The sequence below is a fragment of the Mesoplodon densirostris genome, chromosome 2, assembly GCF_025265405.1.
Source record: "Mesoplodon densirostris isolate mMesDen1 chromosome 2, mMesDen1 primary haplotype, whole genome shotgun sequence".
NCBI lineage: Eukaryota > Metazoa > Chordata > Mammalia > Artiodactyla > Ziphiidae > Mesoplodon > Mesoplodon densirostris.
The window spans coordinates 69,259,889-69,274,040 of NC_082662.1; the positions used below are offsets into that span (position 1 = coordinate 69,259,889).

At 37.1% G+C, this 14,152-nt stretch overlaps 1 protein-coding gene across 1 annotated transcript in view; it reads left to right on the forward strand.

The window, feature by feature from the left end:
* The window catches only part of AK5 (adenylate kinase 5), a 253,833-nt gene that overhangs the window by 42,560 nt on the left and 197,121 nt on the right, over positions 1–14,152 (forward strand). Inside the window, exon 6 of the mRNA XM_060084682.1 lies at positions 10,419–10,610. Coding sequence (XP_059940665.1) covers positions 10,419–10,610 — 192 coding nt within the window. The remainder of the gene's footprint in view (positions 1–10,418; positions 10,611–14,152) is intronic.

Consider the following 14,152-nt stretch of genomic DNA (forward strand, 5'->3'; position numbering starts at 1 on the left):
CTAGAAATCTGTCCATTTCATATATATTTTCCAATTTGTTTTCATGAAGTGTTTCCTAATATCCTATTTTATCATCTTAATCTCTGTACGATATTTAGGGGTACCTTCCTGTTTATTCTCAATATTTTGCCTTTTCTTTTCCTCGATTAGTTTCACCAGGGATTATCGATTTTATCAGTGTTTTCAAAGAATGAACCCTTAGCTATAATGTGTTTATTATGCATTTTAACTATGTATGTAATTTAATTTATGCTCTTATATTTTTCCTTTTTTAGTAGACCTAAAAGGTCTGATTTTTTTTTCTTCTTTTTTTTTAACCATTTTGAGATGGATGTTTAGATCACTAATTCCAAGCTTTCTTTTTTCCCCTAATATATTCATTTAAGGCATTAAATGTCCCTGTAACTATGGATATAGCTACATCCCACAAGTTTTGGAATGTTATATATAATTTGATCATAATTTAGTTAAAAATATTTTTATTTCCATTGTGATTTCTTTGACCCAGGAATTATATTGAAATGTATCACTTAATTTCCAAACAGGGATTTTCTATTTATATTTTTATTATTTATGCAAAGTTTATTTCCACTGTAGTCATTAAAGATAATCTGTGTGATCATTTGAAATTTGTTTAGATTTCCTTTATGGCTCAGAATATGGTCAACTTTCTTAAATTTTCTGTCTGTATTTTAAAATTTTTGTGTTCAACTTGATGGTTATAGTTTATAAATATGTATCAATTTGTTAATTATATTAAACTCTTCTATATCCTTACTGATTTTTTTCCATATTGATTTTCTTGCCACTTGTTCTATCAGTTATTTGGAAAGATTTATGAAAATCTCCCACTCTGACTATGGATTTGTAACTTTCTACTTTTAGTCCTGTCCAAGTTCAGTGTACTTTGCGCATATATTATTGGGTAATGCAAATTAAGAGTTATTATGTCTTCCTGGATAATTAAATCTTTTATCATAATGAAATGACGCTCTTTACCTCTAGTAATATTTCTCTCCCTAAAGTCGACTACATTGTCTGATTTTTTTTCACCTTTATTGAGGTATAATTGGCAAATAAAAATTGCATATGTTTAAGGCATACAATTTGACGTTTTGGTATATATATACATTGTGCAGTAGTCACCACAATCCAGCTCACTAACATAGCCACACTTCACACAGTTACAGCTTTCTTCTTTTTTAAAAAAAAAATGTTTGTGATGAGAACACTTGAGCTCTACCGTCTAAGCAAAGTTCAAGTACACAATACAGTACTATTAACTATCTGTGGTCATATTGCTGTACATTAGATCTCCAGAACTTATTCATCTTGCATAACTGATACCTTGCACCCTTTGACCAACATCTCCCCATCTCCCCCTCCACCCAGCGCCTGACAACAACCATTCTACTCTCTGCTTTTGTGGATCTGACTACGTTAGACTCCACATAAAAGTGTGATCATGCAATATTTGTTTTTCTGTGTCTGGCTTATTACACTTAACATAATGTCTTCCAGGTTCATCCATGTTGTCACAAATGGCAGGTTTTCCTGCTTGTTTAAGGCTGAATATTTAGCTGTGTGTGTATATGTATATATATATATGTATGTGTGTATATATATATATATATATATATACACATATATAATACTAATTTTCTTTACCTATTCATTCATCAAGGGACTTTCAGGTTGTTTCCATATCTTGGCTATTGTAAATAATGCTGCAATGATCAAGGGAGTGCAGATATCTGTTTGAGATACTGATTTTATTTCCTTTGGATATATACCCAGAAGTGGGATTACTGAATTGAGGTAGTTCTATTTTTAATTTTTTTTGAGGAATCTCCATGCTGTTTTCCATCGTCGCTGAACCAATTTACATTCCCACCAACAGTGCACAAGGGTTCCCTTTTCCTCACATCCTCACCAACACTTATCTTTTGTCTTTTGATAATGGCCCTTCTAACAGCTGTGAGGTGATATCTCATTGTGTTATTTTGTTGTTGTTGTTGTTTGTTTTGGGGGGTATTTTTTGCTGCACTGCACAGCTTGAGGGATCTTAGTTCCCCAACCAGGGATCGAACCTGGGCCCCAGCAGTGAAAACGCCAAGCCCTAACCGCTGGACTGCCAAGGAATTCCCCCCTTGTGGTTTTGATTTGCACTTCCCTGATGATTAGTGATTCTGAGCACAATTTTTTTGTACCTGTTGGCCATTTGTATGTCCTCTAATGAGAAATGTCTGTTCAAGTCGTTTGCCCTTTATTTTGTAGAAAATGGATTGTTAGGCATTTTATTAATTTAAAATATTTATTGAGGAATAATTGTATTAATTACAATTATATTAGTTTCAGGTCTACAACCTAATGATTCCATATTTGTATATACTGCAAAATGATCACCACAGTAAGTCTAGTTAATGTCCATCACTGTACATAGTTATAAAAATTTTTCCTCATGATGAGAACTTTCAAGACCCACTTTCCTAGTGGATACTTTCAATTGATATTTTCCATTTTTTTTCTTTGCCCATTTTTAATTGGATTTGATATTTGTATGGTTTTACCACCTTTCTATTGGTTAATGTTTCCATGGTATGTTTTTTCCATCCCTTTACTTTTAGCATTTCAAGTGTACTGCTGTATCGAACACCTCTGATGCCCTACCTTATATTCTCTCAACCCACCTTTTATTTGGCCTTTGCTGCTGTGACCAGTTTTGTACCCATGTAATGCTGCCCAGGACAGCAACTCACTGACTTCCTGCCCTGAGATATACACATTGTGAAAGTGTGAAGGAAGCAATGTGCCAAGGGGGTACTTTTGACCAGCAGGGGACAGACTCTGCTAAATAGAGGCTCCTCACACATGTCCCCTTAGAAGGGCCAGCAGCATGGCATCCCAGTCTCCATCACAGTGACTAACCTGACACTGCACCTTTGCACTGGCTTGCCCCCTCCTCTGCATTCTCCCCAGTCCCCACTCCTGCTTTCCTGCCTATGGCTGCTTTGATGCTATGCCACATGGCCTGAAAAGCCTAAAATGTTTGCTGTCTGACCCCTTACAAAAAAAGTTCGCTGATTCCTGTTCTACAGATTATGACACGCATCATTAACTTATTCATGTCTCATAGAAATCAGTACTTTACCACTTCCTAAACAAGATCTTAGAACAGTTGAACTTCATTTACCTGCCTCATGACTCATCTCTGTTTTAAGTACCATAAGATACTTTTAATATTTTTTATATGGTCAATCTTCATTTAGGTTCACCCACAGATTTATCATTTCATTGCTCTTCATTCATTCCTCTGGGCCAGATTTCTATCTTGGATCATTTTTCTTCTACCAGAAGAATATTCTTTAATATTTCCATTAGAGTAGAATTCTCTCAGTATTTGTTTGTTTGAAAATATCTGTATTTACTTTTAGTTTTTGAAAGATATTTTGACTGAATATTGAAACCTAGATGGGCAGTTATTTTTTATTGGCACTTTAAAGATGTCATTTAATTGTTTTCTGGCTTTCATTGTTCCTTTGGCAAATTTAGCTGTCTTGTTATTGCTCCTCTGAAGGTAATCTATCATTTCTTTTTTCTGGCTGCTTTAAAGATTTTTTTTTTTTTTTTTTTGTCTGTCTAGCCTTTCAGCAGTTTTATTATGATGTGCTTAGATCTGAGTTTTTTCTTCTTGGTTTTTATATTGCTTCTTTTTTTTTTTTTTTCTTTTTGCGGTACGTGGGCCTCTCACTGTTGTGGCCTCTCCCGTTGCGGAGCACAGGCTCCGGATGCGCAGGCCCAGCGGCCATGGCTCACGGGCCCAGCCGCTCCGCGGCATATGGGATCCTCCCAGACCGGGGCACGAACCCGTATCCCCTGCATCGGCAGGCGGACTCTTAACCACTGCGCCACCAGGGAGGCCCTATATTGCTTCTTGAATCTGGGATTTGATATTATTTATGAGTTTGGAAAATTCTTAGCTATTACATTTTCAAACACTGCTTCTTCATTTTCTCTCTTCTCCTTCTAGAATTTTCTAAGCATTGTCTCATATGTCTCTGTTGCTCTTTTCTGTACTTTTTCTATCCCTCTCTCCCCCTTGCTTCACTCTGGTTATTTTCTCCCGAACTTTTAGTTCACTAATTCTGTTTTCAATGCCTAATTGGCTATTAACACATTTAATATAATGAGGATATGGGATGATTCTAAATGGAATTTAGTCCTGTGAAGGCTGATTCACACAAACTCTGATGGTATAGCTCTTTAGGATTCCAACCAGGAACCTAAGTTGGGAACAGCAGTAGTAGTTTCTAGAGTTCCTCCTCTGTGGTGGGCCCCATATTCCAGTTTTTGTCCCCTCAGCCCCATAGTCCATTAAGAGCTTTGCCCAGAAATTATCTCCATGTTAAATGATAGTGAAGTCCAGGTGTCTATCCTTTTCCCCTTTTTGATCTAGTCTAGCCTCTGCAATAATGGTGTATGTTCAATAAATGCTTAATGGGTGAAAGAAATGATTTCTTTTACATTTTCCATATAGGCAGAATTAAGAAAGCCAATTTCAGCCCAGTATTAGAAAAAACTTCCCAGTTATTAGAGTTATCCAGTAATGAAAGGGGCTGCCTCAAAAGTAGTGAGGCATCACAAGAAATGCTCACAAACAACATTCAAGTTTAAAGTTCAAGTTTAAAAATCACTTGTCAAGGGCTTCCCTGGTGGTGCAGTGGTTGGGGGTCTGCCTGCCGATGCAGGGGACACAGGTTCGTGCCCCAGTCTGGGAGGATCCCACATGCCGCAGAGCGGCTGGGCCCGTGAGCCATGGCCGCTGAGCCTGAGTGTCCGGAGCCTGTGCTCCACAATGGGAGAGGCCCGCGTACTGCAGGAAAAAAAAAAAAAAATCACTTGTCAGGAGACTGTAGAGATGATTACAGGTTTGGCATTAATTTGGGCTAGATAACCTCCAAGATTTTCTCATCTCTTATTTCTGTGATTCCAGTTTTTGTTCCAACTGTGATCTTCTCTCTTTGTGGGTTTTTTTTTTTTTTTTCATACTTTGCTTCTTGCTTTCTGACAGTGATCTGAACTATGGAGTGTAGGCCTTTTAACATGTCTTCATAAAGAATATGGCAGTCAAAAGCACTGACAGTTAAGAAGAGAGCTCACTAAAATAAGCTCACTTAGTAGTCTGATACTGCGAATAATACATCTTTGCTAATCAAAGATGGTCATAGGTTCTTTTTAACAGAGTAATCATTCAGATAAGGGACTTTGAGAAAATGGATAGAGGAAGATTGACTTGTCCATATAATGACAGGGGAAAAAAAAGATTGATTTAGTTGATCCAATGGGAGAAAAAATATCAGCAATTGGGAAGTTTACTTCCATGCAGACAAAAGTGATATCTTGGTCTTTGTTCTCATTTATTTATTTACTCATTCATTCAATCAACAAATACATTTTGAGAACATAGGCTAAGAAAAGGTATGCCAAGGATCCACTTTGTTTGGTGATACTTTTCAATGTTTCATGAGTGAATTTCATGAAAACTTTCTAGGTGCTTCACATCTTCTGGGAAAGAATGGTGTCTGCTTCTATTTTACATTTTGGGGGAAAAAACATAAACAATTAAATTTTTTCTTTTAAAATTGAGCACTGTTGGAGAACGAGGGTCCTAATGAGTGGGTATATGCGGGGGTGACTAGGAATCAGGTGAGCATGCTTGTGGCTGAGATCACTGTTGAGCAGTCAGCTGGTTATCCCAGCTTCCATGGAGGTCTCGTCTGTTCCACGTTTTAATTTTTTGTATCACTGGTAATATGCTGTTTAGTTTATACCAAGAAAAGACAGCAAGTTAATTACAATTATAAAATTAAATAGCTTTGCAGATTCACCTCAAAGTTATCTATATCAAACCTGAATTTGCATTCCTTGATCAAAAATCTTAGATATAAAAAATATATTAAAAAATAAAAATAAATATCAAATACGTAGGAATAATTTTTAAATGGGCAAGAACATTACATAGAAAACTACAGAGCTCTGCAATAAAAAGTATTGGGAGAAATTAAAGAAACAACAAATATCTTAGATATTCTACTCGTTTCCTGTAAACTTATAACTGCTTTTTTTAAGTCTATTAATTAAAATAAACAAAATGCAATTTTATTCGAAGTGTAAAAAAGTCTTTTATAAATTTCAAGCTAATTTCAAAACCAGTTCTAAAAGACAAAATATAGTGATGATTACATATTTAAGTCTCCCCATAACCTCATTGTGTTAAGTAGGGAGAAGCATATACATTGCAGTCTGAAACAAAACACATAATGTATTAAAGCATTTAATTTTTTTAAATGCAAAATGCAAGAATTTCTAAATGCAGGTTTTACCTGCATTCAACACTGAGCTAGTAGTTGAAGTTTTTTCCGTATTTTAATATACAATATGACCAAACCAAGAACAATATAATGTCATTTTAATTTTTTAAAAATAAATTTATTTTTATTTATTTATTTTTGGCTGTGTTGGGTCTTTGCTGCTGCGCACGGGCTTTCTCTAGTTGCGGCAAGCAGCGGCTACTCTTTCTTGTGATACGAGGGCTTCTATTGTGGTGCCTTCTCTTGTTGAGGAGCATAGGCTCTAGGTGCGCCACCTTCAGTAGTTGTGGTGTGTGGACTCGGTAGTTGTGGCGCACGGGCTTAGTTGCTCCACGGCATGTGGGATCTTCCCGGACCAGGGCTCAAACCCGTGTCTCCTGCATCGGCCAGCAGATTCTTAACCACTGCACCACCAGGGAAGCCCTGTCATTTTAATTTATTTGTCAAAAATTGTCTTCTCCCTTATATGCTATTCAAACTAAATTTAAAAGGATGTCATTTGTTATGTTGGGTAAGACTGAATATTACCAAAGATTTTATTTAATTTGAATTTTGCATTATATTATTTGATAGTATAAAAGTTTTAACTTCAGATAATCTCTTTACCATATATCACACAAAAATTACAAAGTGATTTTATAAATTGTTAAGGGTTCTCAAATCTACTTAAAAGTGTTTTATGGGACATATTAAACTACTGAGAAGGGAAGGGAAAAATAGTTGAGAAAACTGAAGTTCAGAGATATTGAAACTTTTACCCAAAGACAAATGACTAGTAGAAGATTCTAGATATAAAATAAGGATGATCTGATTCTGAAATTCATGCTCTTAATCACTTATGCAAGTATGTGCCTGTGCTTACACAGTGGCAGTGGGAACTGGGAGAAGGGGAATCTGAACAGTGTTTCAAGACAAAACTCCACAGTCCATGGTGATAGCTCCGAGAGACTGAAGTTTTAATAAGGGTTATAAATGATATTAAGATTTCTAGCTGAGAATTCAAAAAGATACAGTGTTCATAGCAGCGTTATTTATAATTGCCAAAGTACAGAAGTAACCTAAATGTCCATCAGCGGATGAATGGATGAAGATGTGGTGTATATGCCACTTGCAGCAACATGGATAGACTTGGAGGGAATTATGCTAAGTGAAATAAGTCAGACAGAGAAAGGCAAATTCTATATGATATCACTTATATGTGGAATCTTAAAAATACACCAAACTAGGGAATAAAACAAAAAAGAAGCAGACTCACAGTTATAGAGAACAAACTAGTGGTTACCAGGGGGAAGGGGGGAGGGGCAATATAAGAATTTTAAAAGGAGTTATTATGGGATTATATGAAATCACATTTGTGAAACTTTTGGAAATTGTAAAACACTATAGAGTTTAAAGAATCTTTCATTCAGGGCTTCCTTGGTGGCGTAGTGGTTAAGAATCCACCTGCCAATGCAGGGGACACGGGTTCGAGCCCTGGTCCGGGAAGATCCCACATACCACAGACCAACTAAGCCCGAGCACCACAAATACTAAGCCTGCTCTCTAGAGCCCACAAGCCACAACTACTGAAGCCCGTGTGCCTAGAGCCCATGCTCCGCAACCACAATGAGAAGCCCACACATCACAGCAAAGAGTAGCTCCCATACCTACTCACCGCAACTGGAGAAAGCCTGTGCACAGCAACAAAGACCCAATGCAGCCAAAAATAAATAAATAAATTTATTTTTTTTTTAAAAGAATCTTTCATTCAATTAAAAAAAAAGTTTAAAAAAAGACTTCTAGGGCTTCCCTGGTGGTGCAGTGGTTGGGAGTCCGCCTGCCGATGCAGGGGATGCGGGTTCGTGCCCCGGTCTGGGAAGATCCCACATGCCGCGGAAAGGCTGGGCCTGTGAGCCATGGCCACTGGGCCTGCAGGTCCGGAGCCTGTTCTCCGCCACGGGAGAGGCCAAAACAGTGAGAGGCCCGCGTACCGCGAAAAAAAAAAAAAAAAAAAAAAAAGGCTTCTAGTTGAGAGACTCAGGAAAGTAGTGTTGCTACCATAAAAATAAATAAATAAACAAATACATATATAAGCAAGATGGGAATTTCATTCAGGTAAAAAGGTGCTGGAACTGATTTGGCCTTGCTGAGTCACAGGTAATATTAAGACTTTCAGGGCTTCCCTGGCAGTCCAGTGGTTAAGGCTTCGCCTTCCAGTGCAGGGGTTGTGGGTTCAATCCCTGGTTGGGGAGCTAAGATCCCACATGCCTCACGGCCAAAAAACCACAACATAAAAACAGAAGCAATGTTGTAACAAATTCAATAAAGACTTTTAAAATGATCCACATCAAAAAAACTTTAAAAAAAAAGACTTTCAGGTAGAGCCGTCATATAAGCATTTGATAATATAGGACATAAGTGCTGTTGAAAGTCAGTGCTGAAAATGTACATTTGGAATCCATCAACAAAAGATAGGTGGTTGAAACCAGAACAGTGGAAGGGAGCTGAGAGAACAAGAACCTGGAGAGGGAAAACCAAAACAAAACATTATCTAAGGCTCATAAACATCACTATTTGTGAGTGTTACATTTTTAAGGAAAAAAATTTGAGCAAAGAGAAAAAAAAATACAGAACAAAAAGTTAAATGAGAACCAGGACAATATAGAATCATGAAAACCAAGAGATAGTAAACATGGCTAAAACTCGTTGAGCACCTACCATTGATCAAGTTTGTGTTGATCTTATTTAATCTTTATAATAACTCAGGGAGGAGGTTCATGTATCTCTTTTGACAGATGAAGATATGGAGGCTTAGTAAAGTTAAGCCATATGCCCATAGCTCAACTGATAAATCCTAGGCAAGAACTGTAATCCATGTTTCCCAGACTCCAGGGTCCATTTTCTAACCAGTGGTCTCAAGAGTGCACAATGCAAACCACTGTAGTGTGGGAAGAAAATGTTAAAATTACTATTATCATGTGTCATCCTTTTAAAATTGCATTTTTGTGTGTATTTTACAACATACATACTATTATACAATATATTACATACATATGTATGTATGTACATATGTAATACATACAATATATTAGTATGGTAGTACATGGCTATCATACATTCATGCATAATTTATAAGTTAATAAGTATATATTTATTGAGGTATATGTTCAAATAATATACTAAAGTGAGGATACAATAAAAAATTTTTGGAGATCATTTCTTTAAAGCGTTATGCAAAACTGCCTCTTTTTCTTGTCTCATTTTCAACAAGAAAGTACTTTCACTTTAAATGATCATGTTATCTTTTACATACATTACTAGTTCTAATTGAGTTAAATAAAAACTGTTTAGTTCAGAGGTTCTTTTTATTTTATTCCTTGGTATTTTCAGAAATTTATGAAGGCCTTTGAGCTATTTGATTCTTTGTAATAGTGGAGGGAACACAGACCAAAGACCAGACAGGCCTGGGTTCAAATATCACCTTTGACCTTACTGACCATGTGACCTCAGACAAGTACTTAATTTCTCGGAGCCTCAGTTTGCTCATCTTTAAAATGGAGATAATATTTACCTTGCAGATTGTTGTAAAATTTAGCAACAGCGTAAGGAAATAACTTAGCACTGGGCCTGGCATACAGTACATACTTTTAAAAAGGCAGCACGTAGTAATAATAGCAGCAGTACTTGTTTACTGTAGAGAATATCTGTAGCTCAATAGTCATTTCCCCTCTAAACAGGTCACATCTACCTTTGGCAGAGTTTGGCCTGTATTGATCTTAACTTGAAACTTGAAAAGTTGTTTGAGCATAGACAAAAAGTATTTTCCAGAAATTTGGAGGACCACTGTACATGACTCTGTGAGTTGAAGTATACCATTTACATGGACTGTAATAGCAATAGCTCCTCCTGGCCTTGTGTGGAGCCATAGCCCTAGAAATATGCTGGCAAAAACATAGAGGGTCAAAAATATGGCAGCCTCCACAGACCCAGAAGAGAGAAATGCCACTGCCCACACTCACATTGGTTGGTATGTTGAATGCCTGTCTACTTGTTTGATGCTCTCCACAGATCTGTACTCCCGACTTGGTGGTGTTCCTGGCCTGTACCAATCAGAGGCTCAAAGAAAGATTACTGAAGCGTGCAGAGCAACAGGGGCGGCCTGATGACAATTTGAAAGCTACCCAAAGGAGACTAATGAACTTCAAGCAGAACGCTGCTCCATTGGTTAAATACTTCCAGGAAAAGGGGCTCATCATGACAGTAAGTTAGATATACTTTACATGTCTAGTACAAGAACGATCTTTCAGATTTCTAATTATCCTATGTTCTTCTCATTTAGAAATACTTTTACCTTAAAAAAGTGACTTTTCTTGGGTGGACATCCAATGAAAAATAATTGGTAATTTTGACCTGATTTGCCTTTATTAAGCCATGATGGTAAAAACACTTTCACTTTAGTTTAATTGATTTTACAAAAAATGATAAATTTTAACCTTGGCTAGAATTCTGTGGCCCCCAAATTTTAAAGTATTTTTAAATAATTTTTTGATCATTTTAAGCAATATTGGCCCAGTTTCTCAGCTCTTCTGTCTTTGAAAACCTAATAAAATTGATAGGCTTATAAACAGAATTGATACAGTGTTATATTAGACTTAAATTGTAAGTTAGACTTTATCATAGGTTACCACATAAAGAAATGAGATTCTGATGGCCCAAAAAGTTATTAAGGATTTGACTTGTCATAAAGAAGTGATATTGTCTCAAAATGGAAGGCATCAATCTTTCTGCTCCATCAATACAATGCAAATATTAACTTTGTTCATAAATAGTTTGTTTGTGGTTAATGATACTGAATGTGCCAAAGAAGGATATGAAGCTGAATCACTAGTTAGTACAGTTATTAGAATACAGGAAGCTGGAGGTAAAAACTCAGCTAAATTTATGATCCCCACACATCAGAGATTCAATTATGGAATAGAGGAGACAGAGGATCATTGGCTAGCTGAGGCATTTTGCAGAAGAAGACACTAAAACCAAAGCAGCTCGGGGTGCTCTGTGGTGGTAGCAGACCTCGGCACAACCCTCCCTTCAGCCCTTAGCTCTTCTCACGAGACCAGAGATTCTTGTCTAGTGGGGCTACAAGCTGTGGAGAATCTGATGAAAGTGATACATGCCCATCCCAATAAAATGCACATAAGATGCTTTCCATAAATTTTAGGTAAATCTATGAAGCCCATCCACAGAGCTCCTATGACCTAACAATTACTGTGTTAAAAATCTCTTCATTAGGCTAAAATGCCCTTAGATTGAAAGAGACAGTCAATGACATTTGAATAATAATCTCTTTGCAGTCTTTTAGCACTATAAAGAAATATTTATTAGAATTTGCCCTTTGAGTCAAAGTTGTCACGTCAGAGAATTATAAATCTGACCTGAAAGCTGTTCACAATGCCAGAGTCCATTTATGGTCTAAAAGAGACATTGAGTGATATGAAAGATTCAAGAAAATCAGGGTGGATGTTTCTCTGGCTCTTTTTTGTTGGGGTTGTTGCTTGTTTCTCCTGGAAATTAGCAATGCTGACTTCTGTGTCGTGTCATAAAAATAGAAATTTACCCTACAGACCAAAGCCCAACTGCAAGCTGCAGAACCAGAGTTTTAACTGATGTTTGCAAGGCTTAAAGGTATTACCAGAGTGTCTCTGATTACTCCCTGCTTGTCACGTTCATCATCACAAGAAGATATTTCCCAAATGAATGCAGAGTAGGGACTGTTAATCTACTAATATTTTGCATGGAGGTGAAATGCCATTGCCTCTAATTCAGGGAGTCAATAACAATGCGTATGACAGCCTGTAACCTCCCTGCTAAACCCCGATGAGCTTTAAGATAAATGCCTCTAATTACTGGGAGAAGACTTGCAAAGGTGACTTGAAAGGTGACTTTCAAATGTCACCTTTTGAAATTCGGTGAACACAAACACAGGCTAAGCTCTGGGAAATGTCACTGGAAATTTTAGTCTGACAAAAGAGTGAGTGCAGTATTCTGAAGCACATGACCTTCTTCAGAACCTGGATCATAGGTCGCTCTGGGAATTAAAATATACTTGGTAGCATTTCTGCTTTTCAAGATGCGTTAAATTATTAAAATGGTTAACCTGATTAATCAAAAACATATTAAGATTTTAATAAAACTCTTGGAGTTAATAGATTAAACCACAATATTTCCTTTTCTCTGTAATTTTTTTTTCTTTTTCTTCTACCTGCCCCTCCTAATTGATTCATTTATTCATTCAGTAAATATGTATTGAGAACCAGTGGGTGCCAGACCCTCTGCTAGGTGCTAGGGGTGCAATGCTAAATAAGCAAAAGGTAAGGATCTTTATTTTATTTCCTGACACACTTCAAACTCTTAGAACAGTGCCGCTCTGGTATGCAGTACGTTGTCAGTAAATGAACAGAGCTTGCAGTCTATGGGGAAACAGATATTAAACAATGAGTTATTAAGTGTGATGACTGTTGTAAAGGAGAATGTACAGGGGAGCCTCACATATATGTCGTGCACTACAGGAATGCCCCGTAGTGAGTAGAACAGACTCTCTCCACCCGCGAGTAGGATTCATCATTGATTTTGGTGTGAGGTTCTTAAAGACCACAGAGACCACATACCTCTCAGTCCAGGTGAGAAACTTTATCTTGGTGCTCCTCTTCCCTAGGGATTTAGAGTCTGAAACCCTTCACCTGGAATCTCAGCTCTACTGCTGTTTAATAAATTCATGGTGCTCTAGGACTCAGTCTCTATCTATAACTTGGAGATGATGTTACCGACCGCATAATGTTGTATGGGTGAAATGAGAGAATGCATGTAGCCTGGCAGACAATGGCAGTGCAGAGGTCATGGTTCGGATGCACCATGTAGCCACATTGCCTGGTCCAGATTCCTGCTGCATCACCTACCACCCGTGTGACCTCCTGAAGGTTACTTATCTTGTCTGTGACTCAGATGCCCGACCCATGCAGTGGGTGTAATTATCGGTCCTACCTCAGTGTAATTGTGTGGAGTAAGTGGATATCAAGTACTTAGAACGGTGCCAGGAATGTTAAGTGAAATATAAGTGATTGAAATTATTTTGTAATTTTCGTATTTCCTCCTTTTTCTTCCTTCCACCTCTAATGACCATTTTTGGAACCTACAATTACCACTCACAAATCCGTGCTTTTGGAGGGTACTCTGTTGCCTTTTCTCCCATAGATAAGTGCAAAATGAAGAATTTCGATTTTAAAAACTTTTCCCCAAATTCTCTTTTTTTCTTTAAAAGTGTCTGTTAATCAGTTAGAAAATTGTCCCAGTGTTTTCTTTGACTTCTTTATCACCCGTGTAATCAAGCTGTATAATGGGTATGTGTCAATATGGTAGCTGAATTGTAACAGATGTCAACCCATTCTTTTTTCTTTTTCACTTCAGCATTAACTGTATTGGTTGGCAGATTTGACTGAAGAACAAATCCAGTTTGAAGAGAAAACCTAATCAAAATAGCCAGGGAAACAGGCTGTTGCCTGAACACTGTATCTTATTGACATGGTTCCCATCACATGGACTACTTCACTTTTATTCTTTTCTAATACTTGTCTGTATACAGTCATCCATGCAAGTATGAATTAAATGATAGGAAATCACAAGGCTAGTATGTTAGGGACTTCATAGAATCTTTTCAGACAAGCTTGTATGTTGTTTTTTAACGTACCATAGGTTTCATGTAATAGCTCATCATGTCTTTTACAGCTTTTTGCTCCTAATTAAAGATT